Source organism: Eucyclogobius newberryi, unplaced genomic scaffold, assembly GCF_026437365.1.
Source record: "Eucyclogobius newberryi isolate DKJ021-1_F unplaced genomic scaffold, fEucNew1.0.hap1 SCAF_8, whole genome shotgun sequence".
Taxonomy (NCBI): domain Eukaryota; kingdom Metazoa; phylum Chordata; class Actinopteri; order Gobiiformes; family Gobiidae; genus Eucyclogobius; species Eucyclogobius newberryi.
The window spans coordinates 3,635,835-3,659,493 of NW_027316500.1; the positions used below are offsets into that span (position 1 = coordinate 3,635,835).

Consider the following 23,659-nt stretch of genomic DNA (forward strand, 5'->3'; position numbering starts at 1 on the left):
TACATTTGGATTTCTTCCAGAAAGAGTGATCCGACTTGTTTCCTTTCAACTGACATTGAACACATCTTCCTAATTGAATACGAAAGGCACCACTTTCTCAAGTTATCTTTTTTTTTACTTTATGCTGGCAGAGAAGAAACTGAACTTTGTGCCATATTTTCCCCCAGAAATGATGCTACAACAGTGGTTCCCATTCTTTTATTTGACCTAACCTCCCACCCGAGAAGCTATTGTCTAAGGAAATCAAATATTATTTTTGGGTTCACAAATATATAATAGACCAGTTTAATCTTAAGATTAAGCTTGTACACAATCTTAAAACCTCTTTTCTATGAACTCCTGAGCTAATTGTAATTTTGAGCTGTCTCCAGCTTCAAACTACCAGGATTCTAGAATCTAGTGCTCTGGCTCTGAAGGGGGCCGGCTGCCCACGTGACCTGGCCACTGCTGGGTTTATGACATGTTTATTAGACTGTGGGGCCGTTTGGTAGATAAAACGGCCTACTCTTCCACATGCTGCTAGAACAGCCTACAGGAGCCTGTCCATGGGGTTCAAAATGATGGCAAATTAGGACCATTGCCATAGCAATTAAGAATTAAGAATAAACAACTGTCGATAGGTAAAAAATCCTCAAAATCTTGCCTATAACAGGCTGAACCCCTGAATAAGAGCACATTCATCCAGGTCAATGAGGCTCTTGTGAAGAGCGGAAACATGCACACAGCTGCAGCAACATGCGCCTTTAGCATCCACCCAACACTGCTAATGCAGACCCTCATCATGTCCCTTTAACGTCACTAATAGTCAAGTGTTTGTTTCTTTGTGTATTTGTTTAGTTATTATTTCCACTGAAAGGATTTGGCCCGTGTCTGTGCGCGCAGGAGACACAAGAGGGCGCTAGAAACCTCCATCCTAAAGCAAACTGCTGCACGCAGGATCTCAGCTGGAAAAGAACACTTTATACGGGTCAATTCATCCAGACGACTTTATGAAATATGCAAAACATGCTTACCACCCGCGGTTCTTAGATCAAACTATGAATTATCACCTGGAGCAGAAGAAATAAAGAACTTTCAGATCATTGACAGCGTCTCAGTTCCCAGCCAAAGTGTTTCAAATGGGTCCGCTGTGTGGTGGGATTTGGCCTGCAGCTTTGGCTTAATACTTGCAGCTTCTTATGGACTCTTTAAGAGTTATGGGCCCCATAAAAGAGTGTGCAAGTCTGCCCACTTCCCCCTCTCACTCACACAGTTAAGTTAATGTACGATATATTAAATGTGATGACCAGTCCTGATGCTGATGTTATTTCCGTTTCATTAACCCGCAATAAATTCACCGGTGAATAAAGTGAATAGTGAGACTTATCCACCTCTGGGCTATTTACGGCTGGGTTCAGTAAAAGATGGTCAAATGCAGTAACAGAATATGCTGAAATGATTTTGTTTCCAGGTGGAGGGTCTGCAGAAGTACTGTTGGGATCCCACCCACTGAGAGGTGTCGGCCGTTTGTCTCCGGCTGCATTTCTGAAGGACAGTTGAGGAGTGGCTGAGATGACTGTACTTGGCAGTGGAGGAATCAAACACCTGCTGGAGGACATACAGTAAGTCTCTGCTATGTCTCTGTGTGCATGGGCTTCAGAGGGAGGAGCATCTAGCACCACTGCCATGGAAATGAACAATTCAATTCTAAATATTCTGGGTAAATCCTTAAAATGTGACCTGTGATTTTATTTGACTTCAGCTCAAATCCAGTGTGTTGAGTCCCACATTTTTTCCTATTACAGAATTTATTCATTTATCTATTTAGTATTTACAACCATTGTTAGGAATTAATTATGTATATCTTAACATGAATCCTGCAGGAAACAACACGCACACACAAATCTACTTACATGAATTTCCTGCAGAGAGACCGATCCTAGTCTTAATCATGGTCACTACTTGCTTAACTTTAACCTAAACCATAAGATATTTAAACCCAAGTCTGATATGAACTTTTGTTTTTGTGTGTTTTTTCTTTCATGAAAGAAAAACCCCCGAACAGAACAAAAAGAATACAAAAAGCTGATCCGCAGATGCATATGTGGCCATGAGCTGCTTATTCACCTCCTTTCCTCCCTTCAACACCTTTTCACATGCAATACTGTCCATCTTTCTTTCTTTCCACATTTTCAAGGTAAGTCACATGGTAACCAGCCCTGCACTAATCCCTTTTCCTCAAAAGGGAGAGACCTCTTTTAGAGCATGTGTAAAAGTATACCAAATCTGAGCTATAACCCATGTTGTTGATCATAAAAGTTATGCATGATTTAGTCCCCATAATGTGATAAATACCCACAAACCTTCATGACCACTCCCCTCCAAACCTGCTGTTTTGTGTTGTTTAAATAATTATGTGTATTTAAAATAAAAGTTGTTGAAGTTTTCTGTTACTGGGTGTTTCAATAAAATGTAAATAAATGAGTCTTAATGAAACAAAACTTGACCAATTAATATATATTTTTATGATAAAAACAAGCCTATTAAAAATAATACCTTTTAAAGTAGGAAATGTAAAAGTGATGAATGTACTCCGCAAGGTTGTGCCGCATCATAAGTTCTCTGCACTACTGTGAATGGAATCTTCATTTCCACACTAATCTAGCAGATCTCATTATTATTATTTTTTTCTTTAATGATAAATTTAGCAACATGTGTTTATTATTATCAGGATAATATACAGCATCTCTAAAACAGACTTAATTGTCTTCTTAAATTACAGTTTGTTTATTGTAGTTGTCCCACACTGACTAATGAGTACAAGCAAACAGAATGCAGGTCAAAAATATGCATAAATATTGTCAAGTTGTTTATTAAGGAAATATACTCCAATCAAGGCAGAACAAGATTAAAGGAGCACAACATATAGCGTGTGTTGTGAATAGGATTTTCTTTTTGTTTGAAGTAAATGAAATGCACATGTCATTTTGACATGAACAATACAAGGTAAGTTTGGAGGAAACAAATAGCTCTGTTGTCAGCCTGAACTCCTGCTGTTTCTATAAGCTCACTGGTGTAGGCTTTTCATGGCTCTTTAGGGCTGGAAGTCCGGTTAGTGCGGCGCATATGTAACTCATGGAGAAAGGGTATATTACACTGGGAAGCCTACAATATATCACTATTTTGTAGGCCTGCAGTCGACTATTGAAATTCCCAGTCGACTAAAGACATGCCCCATCGACCAATTAGTCAACTAAAAGCAACAAAAAATAGGACTAAAAGCAACAAAAAATAAATAAAACAGGATTACAATTGACAAAAAGTAAGTGACAAAAACGCAATTAAATGACAAATGTGCGACTCATTAATCTACTAAACGATTACAATCCTAATTTGAAATAAACAATTCAGTTTTAAATAGTATTGGCTCAGTAAATCACTACCTGCAAAATTGTTTTTATGAAATGGAGTTATTATTTTAAAATCAGTATGGAGAGTGGGGATGGTTGTCACATTCACCATATATCAGCTTATAAATAGCTATAAATTATTTGAGATCTTATAAAATGTCTATGCAAGAAAGAAGCTTAAAATCTCAGGTAATAAAATAATTAACTTACTGCTCTGTATCTTATTCTGTTCAATAGCTATAGATCACTAAAGATTTATATGGCTGTTTTACAAGTGTTAATAAAATCTTAATGAAATGCGTGTTTTTATTTGCCATTCACATTTGTTTTTCTTGCCTTTTAAACTCAAATTAAGCATTTCAAAATGAAACCAAAGATTAGTCATACACCCATGGGGCGTGACAAGTAAAAAATGTCTATTTAGTGATCAATATCATAAACCAAATAAGAGACAGGACATTGGGTGGACAATTTTGTTACATGGGACTTCAGCCTTCATTCTTGTGTTGAAATAGATTTTTTTCTAACAGAACTTACGTTTTTGGAGCAAAAATAATGTAAAATAAAAATAATAATAAAAAAGACAACGAACCCGAATTTCCCCTAAATACTTACGGTCAATTACCGTATTCTACAAAAAAATAAAAAGATGATAATAATAATAATGTGCTGCCCAAAAGTACTGTAGGCTGTTAAATATGGTCTTGATACAAATAATGGCCTAATATGTATGTGTAAGTGATCAAATATGAATGGTCTACATTTTGTGGCCTTTAAGAACGGGCCTGTTTCTCATTAGCGACTCAACAAAGTCAGCATCATGACGTGCAAAAGGCCAGGTCATTTTGTGTTAGATCATTTTTATTTCATTTTAAAAACAAACAAAAACCTGGTATTCTTTGTACCATGTCACTTGTTTGCGTGCACGGGCTTTTGCGTCAGTGCTGAACCAATGCGCGATTAAATGAGTCTAAATAACACGATTTATTTTAATAACAAAAGTGACACACTGACGGCCAGACTATGGTCACACAGACACAGAAACACACAGTCTAAAGCCTTCAGATACACAGAGTAACACAGACGTGAGTCAAAGCCATTAGATGTGTTTTTGTAACAGCTCGGCCTACTTTTAGTGCGGAACAAGCAGCTGGGGCCACGGCCAATTCCGGCCTGTTTGCCATGTCCACACTGGGTCATCTGCAGCACCTGCACGTGCACTACAGCCGCAAAACGGCAGCACAGAGAGGAGCACAGAGAGAGAGAGGAGCGCACAAAGAGAGAGGAGCACAGAGAGGAGCACAAAGTGGAGCACAGAGAGGACCACATGGAACAGAGAGAGGAGCACAAAGAGAGAGGAGCACAGAGAGGAGCACAAAGTGGAGCACAGAGAGGACCACATGGAACAGAGAGAGGAGCACATAGAGGACAACATGGAGCACAGAGAGAACAACATGGAGCACAGAGAGGAGCACATAGAGGACAACATGGAGCACAGAGAGAACAACATGGAGCACAGAGAGGAGCACATAGAGGACAACATGGAGCACAGAGAGGAGCACATAGAGGACAACATGGAGCCCAGAGAGGAGCACATAGAGGACAACATGGAGCACAGAGAGAACAACATGGAGCACAGAGAGGAGCACATAGAGGACAACATGGAGCACAGAGAGGAGCACATAGAGGACAACATGGAGCACATAGAGGAGCACAGAGAGGAAAACATGGAGCACAGAGAGGAGCACATAGAGGACAACATGGAGCCCAGAGAGGAGCACATAGAGGACAACATGGAGCACAGAGAGGAGCACATAGAGGACAACATGGAGCACAGAGAGGAGCACATAGAGGACAACATGGAGCCCAGAGAGGAGCACATAGAGGACAACATGGAGCACATAGAGGAGCACAGAGAGGAAAACATGGAGCCCAGAGAGGAGCACATAGAGGACAACATGGAGCCCAGAGAGGAGCACATAGAGGACAACATGGAGCCCAGAGAGGAGCACATAGAGGACAACATGGAGCACAGAGAGGAGCACATAGAGGACAACATGGAGCACAGAGAGGAGCACATAGAGGACAACATGGAGCCCAGAGAGGAGCACATAGAGGACAACATGGAGCACATAGAGGAGCACAGAGAGGAAAACATGGAGCCCAGAGAGGAGCACATAGAGGACAACATGGAGCCCAGAGAGGAGCACATAGAGGACAACATGGAGCCCAGAGAGTATAACATGGAGCACATAGAGGACAACATGGAGCCCAGAGAGTATAACATGGAGCACATAGAGGAGCACAGAGAAGAAAACATGGAGCACAGAGAGGACAACATGGAGCACAGAGAGGAGCACATAGAGGACAACATGGAGCCCAGAGAGGAGCACATAGAGGACAACATGGAGCACAGAGAGGAGCACATAGAGGACAACATGGAGCCCAGAGAGTATAACATGGAGCACATAGAGGAGCACAGAGAGGAAAACATGGAGCACAGAGAGTATAACATGGAGCACATAGAGGAGCACAGAGAAGAAAACATGGAGCACAGAGAGGACAACATGGAGCACAGAGAGGAGCACATAGAGGACAACATGGAGCCCAGAGAGGAGCACATAGAGGACAACATGGAGCACAGAGAGGAGCACATAGAGGACAACATGGAGCCCAGAGAGTATAACATGGAGCACATAGAGGAGCACAGAGAGGAAAACATGGAGCACAGAGAGGACAACATGGAGCACAGAGAGGAGCACAAAGAGGAGTACAGAGAGGACCAGAGAAGAGCACAGAGAGAGAGGCCCCCCTGGAGGGGCCCACAGAGAGGAGACCACAAAGAGGACGGATCACAGAGAGTCCCAAATGAGAGGCCCACAGAGAGGAGCTCGTGAAGCCTGCAGTAGACACGTCTCTGGGCTTTATGCTTCATGCAGAATGCTCAGATGAAGATGAAGCTCCACACGTAAAACAACACTCGTGTGCTCAGCGGTGCGATCAGAATCATCGTGAGGATTTATTAGCGATAAGCCATGTAAATAAGACGTATCTGAGGGGAATCTTTGCACATTTAGTGTCCGTGACGTGCGCTCGCGGCTTTTCCACACGTCCCGGGCCGTGGAACAGGACGGCTCTTGTTAAAGAGGAGGAAAACCCCTGATTCCACAAGGCATTTTCTACAAAAGTCAAAATTTGAAACAAGCGTGTAATCTGACACTGCTGCACATGTGTATTATATTCCTTCTTTTTGCCCATTTAGATGTTTGTCTTATAAGAAACACTGGTGGGCTCACGCGCACGTTTTAGGCCTTTTTCTCCATAACCTGAGCTTTTATCAAACCTGACTAAATCTAAATAAATGCCCATATGCTGTAAAACAAATGCAGATACACAAATAGGCCTACAAATTCCCCTAAAACTACTGCAAATAATTTTCCAAAATGACAGCTTGAAGTGACTAGAATAAACAAGCATGGCTATTGGGGGAATGCAAACCACTTTATGAGCACATTATTCTTGACTGTTGAATACAGTAAAGCCCCCTGTGCCTTTGACCGTGAGCGCATCCTAAAGAGCTTATGCTCATGTGCACTTCTTGTGACACGCACAGGCTCAAAGCTCCACACACAAGCCGTGTCTTTGTTCAGAAACAAACTTGTACATGCACCTACTCTCTGTATGTTATGGCTCAATGTCATGTGTAAATCTGCAGAAATGACTGTACTTTGATGTATGGGTGTGTTCATGTGTGTGTCTGTCATGGGGCAGGCCTGGAGTGGATTTTTAAAAACATGCAGCAGCCTGAAGCTCTATACACTCAGTCTGAAGACTCCAGGCTGTATGGCTTTTGTGCAAATGTTTGATATTGACAATCAAGCAAAGAGCGTTTATAGATCGATAAACCTGTAATTTTGACTAATGTATTTACCGAGCTGTTACAACTTTTCATCCAAGTCTGACTTTGCTTCACTGGACCACGGCAACGCTCCCGCTAGAAGATGGTCTGAGTACAAGAGTTACTGGGCACACGGCTCCGCGGGTAAATGGAGCGTGTATCAGCCGCAGCACAGCGGAACCCCGGGGCCTCAGCCCTGCTTTACCTCTTCAGCAGAAGCGGCGTATCACCGGGAGCAGCTGTACGCGGCACAAACCTTCCACGCGTTCACCGGAGACACGCACGGCTTCTCGGGGAGGTTTCCTGCGCCCGAGCTGGACTCACCGCTGAACCTCAGGAGCAAGAACAAGATTTTACCCACGGCATTTGACCAGTTTTTTGTTTGTGCTGACGAGGGAGAGGCCAAAACACACAAGGAGAGTGTCCCGGCTCCGCGTGAGCTGACGAGCTGTCAGAGCAGCGAGAGCGCGGAGGAGAAAGAGGCTCAGGACGAGACAGAAGAGGACCACTCCGGGGGCCCCTGTGAGTACATGCTGCATGTGCACTGCACAGGCAGGTTATCTGTGGGTTCCAGAGCGATTCACATTTAGCACTGTTGCCATGGCAAGAGTTAACAATTCTAAAGTAAATATGTTGTCTTTGGAATGCGCAAAATCCTCAAAATGCACCTTTAAGCAAGATGCTGAAACCCATGAAGTACAGGCTCTAGAGACGCACGAGACTGGCAGAGTAACAATAATCTGAGTGTGTTTTTACATGTGGGTCAAAGAACCTAAAAAAAGTTTAACAAAAAAATGTATTAACCTTTATTTAACCGGGTGAGAACCTACTGAGATCAAGACATATTTTTCAAGGGTGACACTTTATACTTTTATAAATGTCTGATATGAAATGGGCATACAAAATACCTAATAATTGTAACCTCATATTATCATATGATAATATTAACAACAAACACAAACTGAAAAGTGTGTTTGAGAAATGTGTACATTAAATGTACATTAAATGTGTACATGGCTCTTTAATGTACATATGTTTGTGTATTGCCATATTGAACTTTGAGACTCTTCCATCAAGTTAAATTGTAATACCAGTTCACATTAACACGTCGTTTAAAGTAAAGTTTGAGTTTTAAAGTGATCTAACACAATATATCGGTGCTTTTTATTCAGCAAATCCTGGTGTGAAGAAAAAGCGCTGTCCTTACTCCAAACAACAGATCCGAGAGCTGGAGCGAGAGTTTCTTTGTAACGTTTACATCAACAAAGAGCGACGCATGCATCTGTCCCAGCGTCTTCACCTGACAGACCGGTATGTTATTCTCCAGTCAAATATGTAACACTGCAAAAGAAGTGCTCCAGAAGTGGCTGTCCTCTGACATGAACACTCCTCTGCTGTAAAAAGAGAAATAAAAGGCTGGTCCCTGATGTGTTCAAACTGCCACACCTGACCTGATGAGCTGATAACAAGTTTTAGAGGTTACCATGTTAAAATAGGTCCAGGCTTTGGAGTCAACCTCTTTCAATAGGGAATTCCACCTTAACCGGGTCCTGCTTGTAAATCTTTCAACATAAATATCACTATGAATGTACTTTATAGCTACACTGATAAATTGTAGTTTGTGCTTGTATTATTACTGTGTTGTTTCCCAGACAGGTGAAGATCTGGTTTCAGAATCGGAGGATGAAAGAGAAGAAACTGAAGAGGGAGAGTTTGCAGTATTACACAGGATACCACCTGTTTGGATGAGTAAAGCCCAAAGCTTCACAGGAACTGCACGTGTGCCGATTTTTAACCGGGCTCTTTTGTCTTTTTATATCAAAACATTTGGGGAATAAGTTCTTAAAAGTAGTGCCTTCTTGCCTCACTTTTTGATTCTGTTCTCCAAGATTTGTCTTATTGTTTTAAATGTTGAGTGTATGTATGTAGGTAGTGGTTCTTAAAAGCCAAATGTAAAAGTCACACAATCCACACTTTTGGATGACATGCTGTGTTAGTTAAAGCGATTCCTTTGTCAAAGCACATTTACTAGAGCAGAAAAAAGAACTTATCTGTGAAGTATAATCAAGCAGACTTTCTTTTGCCGCAATATAGAAAATCCAATTTTCCCCTTTTTTCAACAAATATATTGAATTGAAGAATTGAATTGCTGTTTTACAAATTAGGATGAATCTTCTTTGTTCTTTGGACACATATAAAGCCACAGACTATTTGTTTACAGCTCTGATCATGGTGATTGGGTGACCTCCAAAACTATTGAAAGTTTAAAAAAAGAAAATAAGAAAATCCAATAGACCTAGATAATATTTTTTGTTTATTTAATTTGATGAATAAATATAATATGGTTTCTTTAACATAGATTAATCTGATTTCTTAATCTTTACAAGTAATTGAAGCACTTGATCCTGCGACAAGTTGGCCCCTGTCCAGGGTGTTCCCCGCCTAAGGCCCAAAGTCACTGAGACAGGCTCCAGTCACCCACGACCCGGAAAGGGAACAAGCAGAAGAAAATGAATGAATTTAGCACTTAAAGACATGCACAGACAATCCTTTTTCATTATTACTTATATGTGACTTATACTGTTTTTATTTTGTTATGTAAATGTAATAATACACACAAGAAACATGTATTGACTCCTGTTTTTTGTATCTGTTATTTATTCATTTTTGAATTACATTTTCAAATCTAAAAGATTAGCTCATATGATAAGAATAAAGACACAAATGCTTTGGCTAAAGATGTGTTAAAATAATAATGAATGACTTTGTAAATTCTATCATTCAATTTAAAAAAAAACTATACATATATAAAGTGTAAAATAAACATTCAGTAAAAATAATAATAATAATAATAATAATAATAATAAATGTATACATACATACATGTACACATTTGTATTGTCTATAATAATCGACAAACCAAAATAAGAATGATCAGTTTTTTCACTTGGAAAGATTAAATACAATTGACAGAATTCAGAATCAGAAAGGGTTTATTGCCATTGTCAATGAACAGAATTCACAAACATAGGAACTTGTCTTGGTGATTCGATGCAACATAAAACAATTCCTGAAAATAACTGAGACTTCAGTCTCAGTTATTTTCAGGAATTGCTTCATATTTAGCTATTAAGCCTATATATTTATCTAATTGTTTAATCATGTCTGTTGCTGTAATTAATAATTTCACATGCACAAGTAAAATTAGATTTTTTGACTTATTCTGGTGTCCCGACCCAGACTTTGAACAACATCAAACCAGTCTGCAGAAGGAGTCCAAGGCTGTAAATGAACCTTGAACCGCAAAGCCACCACAACAGAGCGTCACAAGTGGCATTTCCTCTGCTCAATGCCTTTATTGGGGCAATAGAGACAGTCTGCTACTCTGCTCTTTGTCTCCTGCATTTGTGTGTGACGTAAAAAGAGCACAGGACACATGAAAGCCCAGATTGTCTTTCTGTTCTGTGACCACCTAAAAGCACCCAAACTAATGGCCTACAATAAAGCACAAACGCACACTCAGCCCTTTCTAATCCCCCTTTTCTGTCTTAGGCACATCCAGACAGGACAGACCTGAAACATGCTCAAATGTCCGTATTTTTAATTGTGTTCGAACAATATGATTTTAAATGTAATTATTATGCTAATGTACCATTCTCACTGCTGCATGATTGTGTTACATCAGAAACCACAGCCTTTATGCATTTGTTTGTCTTTATTACCAGATAGCCCGTGCCGTAATAATGAACTATTGCTTATAATATATTATTTGAAACAGTTTATGTACACACATTACACAAAATCAATTACAAATGTGTTATTGTTATTTTTGATTATATTCATGCTTTATTCTTTTGAAGGAACCATATTATTGCAAAATAATAGTCCAAAAAGCTAAAGTAAGAATTTTATCAATAAGAATAAACAATCTATATTTCTGTGGTTTAGTAAATTAGTCAGACGGCTTTAAATTAATGCTTATAGCTTATTAGGTTTCATTATTAAACTAAAAGTTAATTTCTTTCATTAGCAATAACAGATGTTGCACAAAACCTTAAACAATCCTGTGCGATGTATAAAATAAAAGAGTGTGTTTGAGAGAGCGAATGGCTCCAATGGCTCAGGTGTGTTTGCAGCATGTATCTCATGTATGTTCATTAACATGCTCCGTTCAGATCAAATAAACTATATGAATTAAAGCTGGTAAAAAAAATATATATATATATATATATATATATATATATATATATATATATATATATATATATATATATATATATATATATATATATATATATATATATATATAGTGTTTAGTGAGTGTTTGAAGTGTTGTGTGTTTGGGAATGTGTGTGGAGCTTGTAATCTAACCTACAGCAGCTGCACTTAGCACAGGGTTAGTAACGTCTGGAATGACACTTGAATGTGCTGATAGTAATATAGTACAGAAGAAGGATTAGAGGAATTCCAGTGTATTAGTTTGATACTGTGGAGGCATTAACATGCTATGCCTTTGGAATCTCACCTGACGGACCGCGCTGGCCCGGGTCAGAGCAGGACGTTTGCACAAACACACTGGTCACACACTGGTCCACACTGTGCTTCTAATGAGGACAGGTGTTTCCTGTTTAAGGTGGTTATAGCTGCTGCTGAAATAATGGTCCATATAAAACACTTCACCTGAAGGTTAATGCCAAAGTCAAACTTTATGAAGACTTTGCCACACTGTTTTTGACTGTGTGTTTTACCACACTTTTTAGTAAGATATAAACCGTATGACCTTCTTTATATGCCTATTGCAGTCTAAGTTGATTACTTGATTAGAGTGTTGTTATTGTGCTGTTTTAGTCCAAGTAGAATGCCTTGAATGGTTGTATTTCTATTTGTTCATAATGCAGTTTAAAAGTCATAAATTCCTTAATTTCCCTAGAAATACTTTCCCCCCCAGTTATAATAGTTAACAATGTAGCACCTCTACACTAGCTGGAATTCTGATTATTACATTTTTCCTCAAAGGCGTTTGATGATTAAATATGAAGTTCCCAGACCAGCAGGAGGCGCTAAATGTACACAAGAGGCAACAAGCAAGGTCTCAGTGAAAGTGTTTGGAGACTGATCAGATTCAGCAACAGAACCACTTCTAATGTCTGCAAGAAGCCCCTCTCTGGTGTGGGCTACAGGAGCGTGTTAAGGAAACAATCAAATCCCTTAAAGACAGATTATATGATTTGAGAAGTCATTAACTGTCACTTCTGAAGCCAAATCTTTAAAATGAGAAAAATAAATAAATAAGAAAGTTAATTTATATAGATTTCTGCCAATGCAATAAGCGTTTTAAGCAAAAAATAGATAAATACACAACTTGATATAGGTAATGATCTTAAGATGAGGAAAGGCAATCTAGGCCTTCTGAGACTTCCGTTTAGCCACTGACACAGTAAAATGCTTATTATTTTTCTGAAAGAGGCTGGTTAAAACCATAGGTCACCATATAGACAAATAATATTTAATACAGACAGAGGGAAGCTAAAATTAATATTGTTGAAATGCAGATTTTAGTTGTAATATAATAATACGTTTAACGAGTCTGATAAAATAAATGTTCCGATTAAACATTTGTGAATTTACTTTTTAGATATGTCATTGCAAAGTACAAAAAATAAATATGTAATTCTGCTCGTGCCCTCATCTGAGATTTGGACATCACCACATTCTGAAACCACAAATATTCTGAGGCATTAGCGGCCCAAACTCACAGCCAAACGCGTTTTTTCACTGAATGTATGTTTTTAAATACAACGTAACGCTAGTGACTGCGACCACAATTATGTAAGCTACTGGAGATACAATTACGTACATTTTAGTTTATTATTATTTAGTTTATAAACTAGACGACGGGGACCCATCGCTCTGTAACAATGATTCTATTAGGCTGTAACAGAATTAGCCACTTCATTAGGCGCCAAACTTCATCTTGACAAAGCCTTGAGCTGTAGATAATATGGACTGTATTGATCACAAATTATATTTGATGAAAAAATAAATACACATTTTTGTTGGGATAAGAATATTCACAGGGCACTTTTCTCACATAAAGGCCCGTGCGTAATGTGTGCGTAATTGCGCGAGGCTTTAAAGAGACAGGCCAATGATGAGCATGTTTTTTTAAATAATTATCATTATGTTGACGGTCAGCTGAAGGTTACAGCAGCTTTGTGCAGTAGCAGGCCTGTACGGCGCGTGCCCAGTGTAAACATGCCCATCTGACAGTGACTGTGATCCGCCCAGCCAAAGTAAAGGTGTGTTGTGTGATAAAATAAAGTAGTCGTGGGTTGTAGGTTTTGCTTGGTGGAGGAATGTCCCGTACACACACGTAGGCGCGCGCGCGCACACTTAACCCACGCTCGTAAAAATCTTGGCGCTACTTTTACTCCCCTTGTAAAATCCTTCTTGACGAGCAAAGTATTAAAATATTTCGCCTACATCAGACCCATTTGGCAGCAGACAGTAGGCCTACTGTCACATCCCTGCGCACAAAAGAAGCTTTTGATTTATTCCTCATACTGGGTAAATACAGTCCAACCACGTGACACAGCTCACAGCCAATAGGCTGCCGAGGAGAGGGTAAGGGCAGGAAAAAAATTACTACCATTTTAGGGGAGGATGTAAGCCACTATAGCAGCCCATCTAAGGTTTTACAGTCGCACTTAAGTGACTTTTTATTGAAATAATAAAATAAACATGTCGCTAACAAATTATTATTCTATGATGGGGCTCCAGAGCGACGAGCCATACGGAGCACACTTCATCCAGGGAGGTGTGCAGGGTGCGACGGCCAGCTGCTCCAAGCCAGTCCGCGGCGGCGAGGAGGAGGAAAGCCCGGGCGCCCACATCCCGGATTTCTCTCATTTCTCAAACAAACAAGCGCCTCTCAATGGCTTTTCTCCTTGGGTGAACACATCCACCTCTCCGTCGTCGTCTTCTCCGCAGCTGCAGTCCACTATCCCGGGGCTTTTCCATCCACACCCCCTCCTGAGCCACCATCACCCCGCGCAACACGCGTATTATGGCCCACAGACCCATCCCGAGCACCTCGCCCCTGCTGCGGCGGCCGAGAGCAGGTTTGTCCGCTGCTGGGAGGGAGCGAGTCCTGCGCAGGAGTCTGCGCTAACGCAGCCTTTCCCCGCGTGTCTCCCCAGTCCCACCGCGACCACCTATGAGGCAGTCAAACCGGAGAGCTCTCCGCCGTCCAACCCGAGCCCCGAAGACTCCAGCTTTGCCAGTCCGAGTGAGGTCGTCCTTGAGCGGCTTGGGACCGCGGAGGAGCTCGGGAGAAAAACTGAGCCCAAGAAGGAGAGCGAGGAGAGGAAAGCCTCGGCGCAACCGCAGCAGCCTGAGCCCGGTAAGGACATTTATAAGTTTACTGCGCTCAGGGATGTTTATTAGACTTTACAAGTGCTAATTCAGGTGTGTGAGTGAGGCAGCAGAGGAGTGCGGCCTGTGGAGGAAGGAAGTGTGTGTGACTTTTATTGCCCTATAAATGTCTAGTAAACGACAAAATATAAAACTTTATTGTCCATTAGAATAATTAAATTGTTATTTAACAATTTGTCACGACAAAAAGTGCACAGGTTGGGACTAGTGCTCCATTTCACACCAGGGTTATGGACACAATAGTCAGGTTTTATTTTCTTAAAAATATTTTAAAGTTCATGCCCTAGTCCGGTTCATAGCCTGATACAGTACTTTCACTAAGCAGTTTGACAGACATGGACAGTTATATTCCTTACGTAATAGTAGGCTAATCTGTAAAAAGTATGATAATAGACAGGCCTTATGTATGTCAAGATATAATATGTCAAACAAGGAGTTACTGTCTTAGCTGTTCAGACCTTTGAAAAAAAGGTCTGTTTTTGAAAAGGAATATTTTCTATGTTTATTTAGATTCTAAAGTTGTAAGAAAATAAATATATTGAAAGTCTGCATGCATTCTTATGTATAATTTCACAGCACTTTTTTGCTTGGTAACTATTTAAGGGGCCTGTCATATTCTGCAAATGAGAATCAATTTGGTTGTCTTCCAAGTCTGCCTCATGACCTACTTTGTTATTTACTGCTATGCTGTCCTTCCAAATGCATTTTCATCTTTAGAGATGTACAGAATTAGGATCTACGTGCATAATCGTACACAATATTTTCATATGCTAACTTGTGAAAATGCAGGTAGCACCTCAACAAGCAGAAGCAATAACTCTTATCTGAGGAACTGAGCACTATCCTAATTTATAGAGCAGTGTTTTAGAGTATGGTTTGGTTTCCTAATGAGCCCAAAGTTGCAGCCTCATAAAGTTGGTTCCTGAGGCCATTCTTGGCTTTTAATGTCAGTGTTTGAAGTCGTGCAGCATGCAAACACGCAGCTCGCAGCTAGTGGAGGCGGAGAAAGTATGTACTGGTGTGTGGTTACACTGAAATGTCTGTCTCATCTTCAGTAGAAAACCCATCAGCCAGCTGGATCCACGCCAAGTCCACCCGGAAGAAGAGGTGTCCCTACACCAAGCACCAAACCCTGGAGCTGGAGAAGGAGTTCCTCTACAACATGTACCTGACACGGGATAGGCGCCTGGAGGTGGCAGGACTCTTAAATCTCACCGAGCGACAGGTGAAAATCTGGTTCCAGAACAGACGCATGAAGATGAAGAAGCTGATGATCCGTGAGAGGAGGAGTATGAACGAATAATGGCATGGCTGCAGGAGACGAAAGCTGGTGACATTAAAAAACTGAAGTGCCCTGAAAATGTGCACCATCATTAGCATTACCTGGCATGGTCAGCAGTTAAGATGCTGCCTCGGTAAAGTCAGTGCTCAAACTCTGCAGGGGAGACCAGGATGTGTTGTAACACTTGTTTTAATTGTCCTTTAGCTTCACGAGCCAGACTCAACATCTCTGTAAAGAAAATGCAGCTAAATTCGAGACCTCTTATCAGACAATCTCATCTGTTTTTAATACAACTGCATAGTTTAGATAAGAAGACAAACGTCGACAGTAAGTCACGGAGTGCATTTGCGTGACTATTTTCATGGGCTGTGCAAAAGAGGTTTTTGTCAAATTCTCTGTAATATTTTATGGTCTGAATCTATCCATGGGTTTCACAGAACATTTGCACTGCTGACAGCGATTGTGAATGGTGAAACTATATGAAGCCTATTTGACATAGAGAAGACTTTTCACCATTCAGAAGATTTTTTTCAATTCAATTTCAATAAAAGTTAGCTATAAGAACGAAGAACAAAGTCATGAATAAACTGTGATTCACACACATCCATTGCACCTTCAGCAACAACTATTTTCCGTTAAATATAAGTACAATCAAGTGCATACAACCAATTACACAATAATGAAATAATAATAGATAGTTTGTAACTGATTCAATTAGCTTCAAACAACCAATTCCTTCCACTTTTTCCACAGCCATGGCCATTCTTTTCACACTTTGTGCGTGTAACATTAGATTAGGGAAGGCTAAACATTTCATTAGTGTTGTCAATAAAACTTCTTTACAACAAATGCAAGCGCAGCTCTTGAAGAATCCACATGATAAGATGACAAGAGGCTTTTTTAGCATAGATAATTTGTGTTTTATGACACTGCTGCCTGGAGCGTCTTTATGTGTTACAACTGTCCCTAGTCTCCCCTAAAATATGATTACAAAAGTTATTGACATATCCTTCTTCAAAGCAGAATAGGCTTACTTTTTGTTCTTGTTTAGTTTTTTTTTTTATAAACGTGCATGTGGCCAAATGGGCTTATTCGTTGTTTTAATTGCTGTTGTTGTAGTCAGTGTTGCTAATATGTACAGTATAGGCTATCTGTTGTTACCGTGGGTCTTATGATATCAACACAACACAAACCAGTCATGGCTAAGCTACAGTGTGACAGCAGTCTGATGGTCATTTCTCCTCACTTTTACCTCTCATTTAGCAGATAACAGAGTATTGCACAAGTACTTTTCTTTCTCGGATTAAAAAAGGAGTTGTGTGGATATTGTGAACACATTAATGATTGTACAAACTGTGTCCATTTGTATTATATTGAGACAGTCAGCAACACATTCTCTTTGGGGGAAAAAGAAGCTCACAGGCTATGTTAGCCTACCGGCCTGCGCTGTGTGCAGTGTGCGGAGGAATCAAGGAGGCATACCTAATACAGGCCTTCATCTTCTCATCTTCAGCAGCTGCTCGTGTACTTTTTTGTATGAAATAAAACATGGCTTACCTTGTGAATGAAATGTGATTTATTTTTGAGATAATTAGCTTTAGTTTATAATTAGCCTATCCCAATACACTTTATTGATTATTAATATCTAACATAAGGTAAATGCTTGATTGTGGGCTTACTGTTGCACTGTTGCATGATGGGCACTGCAGAGTCTATGAAGCACTTTTCAATAGGAAATAACCATAAATAAAAAAATAAAAAAACAAGGCTTAGCAATAAGGGTTTATTATGCCTTATTTTTTAGTCAATTATTTCTATTGATCATTTTTAATCAAATAAAAGGTGAAGTATGGGGACTGAAGACCACTAGCCATCATTGTATATGTATATATATATATATATATATATATATATATATATATATATATATATATATATATATATATATATATATATATATATATACAATGATCAAAATATGACAATACAATTATTTTTCTAGTTTGCTAGTCACGATAGTGAAGTCGTTTTTTGCAGACAAAACAAAGCTAGGCTTTATTTTTATCTCAATAATTTCCACACATCACATCCATAACATCTGTAAATCATTGTGATATCAATGTTGCTGTTGAGTGCCATGATATCAATATTATTTAAATAATTCTATATAATTTATGGCAGATTCATTTCAGTTAAAGAGTGTGTGCATACTTTAGGCACACTGTAAAAATAAAACTTACCAGTGAAAATCAAAGCTAATTTAATTTTGTAATGAAAAATCATGCATGCATAAAAAATAATGTTTAAAATAATAATAATAATTTAAAAATCTGTCAGATGGAGGACCTTGAGTCATTGCGATGGATTAAGTTTGACGATATCGATTATAGCTATAGGCAATATTGATCCTTTTGCGATATATTGTGCAGCCCTAATCCATACCCACTTATACATACAGTAACCTAATTCATACAACTAAAAACAATGTAAAATAAATAAATGAATAATGTGTGCAAACTCAACGTAAGCAGACGTGTCAAAGTCGTCTGCGCCTCCGCTCCAACTGCAGCGTTTCTCACAAAAACGACTTTTGTTTCTGGATGTTCTGTCAAAGTCGGTGTCGCAGAGTCACGTAGGTTCTTCCCGTGTTTATTGCAGTCATATAAAGTGTTCAGCGCTCATCCTACTGCAGGGTCATAAAGCAACAGCATGCATTTGTAGAATAAACGTGACTTTCCCCCCACTCACGGCATGAGACATGCAGAGAAGAGCCGCTGCCATAAAGTCATTTAACCCAGACACTCATCGTGACTATATGGTTTTATTGTGCAGCCTTTACTGCCTAGGAGCCAGAACTGTCCTTCAGCGTGTTAAAGTCATTGTCTGCAGATGAGACCAGACAGCCCCAATCACTTTTGTACGCCACAAAAACGCAGGAAATGGCCTTACTGCGAATTAGACCATGAGACAAAAGCGCGTCGGACTGAAAGGCGTTCAGTCTGGAGCCATTTCTCACATTTAACCTCCAAATGAGCAGCTTAGATACTTTTTATTGTTTTATTTATGATATACACACATATTTCATTTTTTTTTAAATTTAGCATAATTAGATGTTGGTAGGCCTTTTTTCTTCTATTTTCTTTATATTCAATGTTGTTTAGACGTGTAGGAACACGCGTTTACACTCATGCAGGGCGTTATTAGGACAATGTTTGAACAATGCTACTTCACGGAGCTTTTTCTCCCTCTATCGTGATAATATATGGTACTTTTATAATCCTAATCTGAATGTTCAAATTCCTGAATGAAGGCGAGTGGAGGCAAAAGACACACATTTTCAGTGGTTTAGATGACATCAGATAGAAATGCTGGAGCCTTTCTGTGTTTTTAACGAAAATCAAGCTACACATTTGAATTCACGAGACAAACATGTCAATTAGCTTGCACTCCATTAACAACAAGTGGAAAACAATATTTGATAAGCTTCTAAATCGATGTTGAGTTAAATAAACAATAGTATGTGTAGCCTTTAATGCATACATCAGTGGCTTCAGTGAAGAACTATCACCGGTCCATTATTTGTGCAGCAAAACCAAAATCAAGATTTCGCCTTCATCAAAAGGGCCACGCGTGTATTATTACTATATTAAACCAACAAATCAGGTCAAATGCATCAGCTAATGTTTCCTAAAGATGCTCTGATGTTACTCACAAACAGCGGTGTGTTTTTATTTGCCAAATGATCTTGATTTTTCACATTTTACGATATTCTGAGGCTAAATCACATTATTTTCCACTTCATCCATGTGTGTGCTTACTCTCTTTTAAAGGGCCCATGATACAGCAAGTAATATCAACAAAAACATCTTAACAAACTAAAATATTATAGACACAAAATAAATGTATTGTGTAAAAAACACAACTATACAGCACGTAGCTTGTTGTTGAGGCCTACTGTTCATCAGTATGTGAGAAGTATAATTAAACAGGCGTCGTGCGTAATGGCCGCTCAGATTAAATGGCGTTCCCTCTTCAACTTCTGCTGTAAAACAAATTCACCACAGCGTAGTAACAATTAATGCAGACTACATGAAACAAGAGGGAAGGGTGTAGTCGTTTGTATTTAGTGTGCAAATAAATAGTTTATTATTGTCCTCCAGGTGACGATGCGCACGGCTCGTTGTGAGCGCACGTTACACTAACAGTTGTGACCGGGGGGAAAGCGTGTCTGGGGGAAGCATATGTTTTTGACTGAACTCTTTTGTGCTAGTTTTATTTCCTGGTCTGCTTGAGGCCTTCGGGATTAGATTGCCATTCATTAAGCAGTGTCAGAAGGTGCAGGTGCGCCATGTGTCCGCTAGATGGCAGAGTCGTGCTGCGTACTGTTGAGAATGTGTGTTTACCGTGTCGCTTTACGGCGTGGAGCGTTTTCTTTTTTTTATTTCAAATGTTGTTTTTGAACCTCCTCTTCTGCTGAAAATGAAAATGGATTTCTCTTGTCGGTGTGATAATGATGGTTCTACAGATCTAGCTATCTTGACTAAGGCGCAATGTGAAGTTTTCAATTTGGCCTCTTTTTATTGTCAGTGTCTGAAAAACATCTCTTTTAGTGACATTTTAAGGTCCTCTCATTAAGCAGATAACACAGATTATTGCACAAGTACTTTTGTTTATTAACCTTTTGCTTGGGATTATTTTTCCCGAAAACGCCTGAAAAAATGACCCTCATTTAAAACGGAAGCTGTTCCTGAACCCTCTGGAGAACAAATATTGCTGGAGCCTGTAGTTTTGGACTCTGATGTCTGATTTACTTTAATCAATGAATGTGTAAATCTGGTTTCTGGAGGGATGGGCGTACACTACAATGAGCATCTGTTGGTCTTTTAAAAGTTGAAGGCAAATTTACTAAAAATTAGTTGTAAAAAAGCACGTCCAGAAAGAATCCATATAAAAGTCCTATACACTTTTCATTTTATTTTAGAGTATTGTATTTGTGGGTTTGGGATACAAACTGAGCCTGGTGCTTCCCAGAATGATTAATTTGACTGGAAATAAGTGCGTTACAGCTTTATTTTTATGTACAGCACATCGAGCAGCTTAAGACTTCCCTTTTTTAAGATGGTGGACAAGATGGGGGAAAAGAAGGTCAAGAGAAGCCCTTCTCTAATGCTATTTTATACACACACATTTGTCAATATAGAAAATAGAATAAAACACAATTAAATTAGGCAAGGCTGCAAGGCAAAAATCCCCAACCAAAGGTGAAGATGTTCTAAATGTCCAGTCACAGTCACGTGGGACTCACGACGGGGGAAACCGTGTGGTCCGTGATTTAGAAAAGCCTGTTTCATGCATGTTATTTTTGCAGAATAGAAGCTGGTTTTATGTGAAAGAAAAACTCTCTTCTTCCAGAGGTCGCATCTCTCTTTTACCTCTGCTTTCAAATCCTAATCCCTGCGTCCTGCACTGACGTGAATGTTTTATTATTGCGCAATTCGTGGGTGGGGCTACATAAAAAAACAACAACTTCAAATTAATAATAAAAAAACACGTTCAATAATTTGGCTCGAGTTGTATTTTGAACCACAGGCTAAATTACACCCCAACATCCAGGCCTGCATTATACGCATTGTGTATTTAGCGTGGGTATTGGGCTTTTTACTGTTATTTTTTTAACGTATTTTGAGGGAATCCACTATGGGACACATAAAGGTTGTCTAATATCTTACAATTTGGAGTATAGGTTGTATCGAATTGCAGTTGGTTGAAAGCTGCACGAGCCTCACTTCAACCGGGTTCTGATTTGTGTCTATAATTATAGGCCTAAATGATGAAATATCTGACCAAAATATTCTTTCTGGCTTTCAGGTGACATCTCATTCTATATTCTAATAACATTTAATGCAGATGGGACAGTTAAAATATATATGCCCTATTGTTTAAATGCAGATTTACTTTTTGGTTCTGTTGTCACTAATATAGTAAATGTTCAGGTTTACCTTCAGGATATTTTATGGCAAAGTACAACGTGATCAATCATAATATTCTAGAATCTGAAAACAAGCACCGATCGGTTGTTTTCAGATTCTACAATGTGATGACGTCATACAGCTAAACAAGGGGCAAGAGACATATGTCATAAATAATCTAAATGGTAAATTCACAGATGTTTAGCATGTTCATTTATCAGTGACTAGAGCCCAGAACTCACTACACAACAAAAATCTGCAGTTTAACAAGTATTCACTTTAACTGCCCCCATATATTGGCCTGTAGCACACTGTGACGTCATCTGAAACACAGCATTGGGCCCTTTGCAAGTTATCTTATGAAATACCGTATAACGCATGTTTTTTTCTTTTGGGTTAGTGTAAAAACGCGTTGTGCCAAACTTCTTAGCCATAATCATAGGCCTGCGATTGTCCTGAACGTAGAGCACCGATTTGTACGTTTCCATAGAAAAGGCATTGGTGTCGAGGCCTGTTCCAATATGGCGCGTCTGGATAAATCAAATGTTTGTTGAGGTCACGACAGCAGCTGCTCCACACACACACACACACACACACACACACACACACACACACACACACACACACACACACACACACACACACACACACACACACACACACACACGCGCGCGCGGAGGCCATAACCCGCTTTTACGAGCTGAAAATGTCCGCCATTGGCCGTTAACGGTCATGTGTGCGTGTGCAGGGCAGAGGCTCCGAGCCACCTCTCCTCCCGCGCCCAGAGATGCTCCTGATGCCCGCGCGCCTCCATGAACGGTAATCACATTTACAAACTCTTCTCTGTTCCATTGCACATTCTCTTTGCTGTATAAATATTCCAAATAGACAGTTTGTTAGACGTAATGTGTCCTGTTCTGAGAGAGGTCCGAGTGTGTGTCATGTGTCATCGGGACCGCGCTTCTATTCTTCATTTTCATATTATTCGTTCAATCATTTTCTACCACTCGCGGGTGACTGGAGCCTATTCCAATGACTTTGGGCCTTAAGCGGGGTTCACTCTGCTCGTTTCAGGGTTGACACATAGACATAGACACACAGACAATCACTCTCACATTAATTAACTAAAAGTCCATTTAAAGTTGCCAATTTAGCCTGGCACATGCATGTCTTTTGATGGTGGGAGGAAGCCGGAGACTCCACGGTAACACGGGGAGGACATGCAGACTCCATCCAGAGAGATCATCGTCACAGATATTAATATGTGACAAACAGGTGTTCGTTCTGTGTCTTGGCGTTTATGTGACGTTGTCCGGGAATGTTCTGGGCGCGGAGGAGGGAGATGGGCTTCTGTGGGCAGGCTACGTAAGCTAAGGGAATCCAGATGTGACGAGCCATACGCACTAGAGCTGCAACAAACCATCACTTTAGTAGTCGACGAGTCAGCAATTACTTTTTAATAAGTCGACTAGGTAAACAATTTCTTTTGCACACTGTGAATTTTTTAGATATGAACTAACAAACAAATAAAGTCTGAAATGTGGTAACTGAAAGCTTCTGGGTGGATTAATAAGTGTATTATTGAGGAAAATCCGATTTATTTATTTTTAGGCCTAATCACGTCTTTGTTATATATAAAAAGTATGTGTTTTTGAGGTGGTATATAGTTAAGAAAATGATGATCAAA

General features: G+C 39.7%; 1 protein-coding gene across 2 annotated transcripts; it reads left to right on the top strand.

Annotated features, from left to right (window-relative positions):
* Positions 1 to 13,956: 13,956 nt before the first annotated feature.
* LOC140351646 (homeobox protein Hox-D9b-like) lies at positions 13,957 to 17,567 on the top strand. 2 transcript variants are annotated; one of them, XM_072437571.1, is made up of 2 exons: positions 13,957 to 14,689; positions 15,777 to 17,567. In XM_072437571.1, exons 1-2 carry the CDS (start codon positions 14,029 to 14,031, stop codon positions 16,022 to 16,024), a joined length of 909 nt encoding a protein of 302 aa, XP_072293672.1. In that variant the 5' UTR covers positions 13,957 to 14,028; the 3' UTR covers positions 16,025 to 17,567. The 2 variants fall into 2 exon arrangements, with proteins under 2 accessions (XP_072293672.1, XP_072293673.1); XM_072437572.1 differs by having other exon boundaries at positions 15,780 to 17,567.
* The last annotated feature ends 6,092 nt before the right edge of the window (positions 17,568 to 23,659 follow it).

Excerpts from the sequence above, each read along its gene's own strand:
- LOC140351646 (XM_072437571.1), top strand. The coding sequence starts at position 14,029 with ATGTCGCTAACAAATTATTATTCTATGATGGGGCTCCAGAGCGACGAG. Across the intron at positions 14,690-15,776 it reads ACCGCAGCAGCCTGAGCCCG|TAGAAAACCCATCAGCCAGC; the intron begins GTAAGGACATTT and ends TCTCATCTTCAG.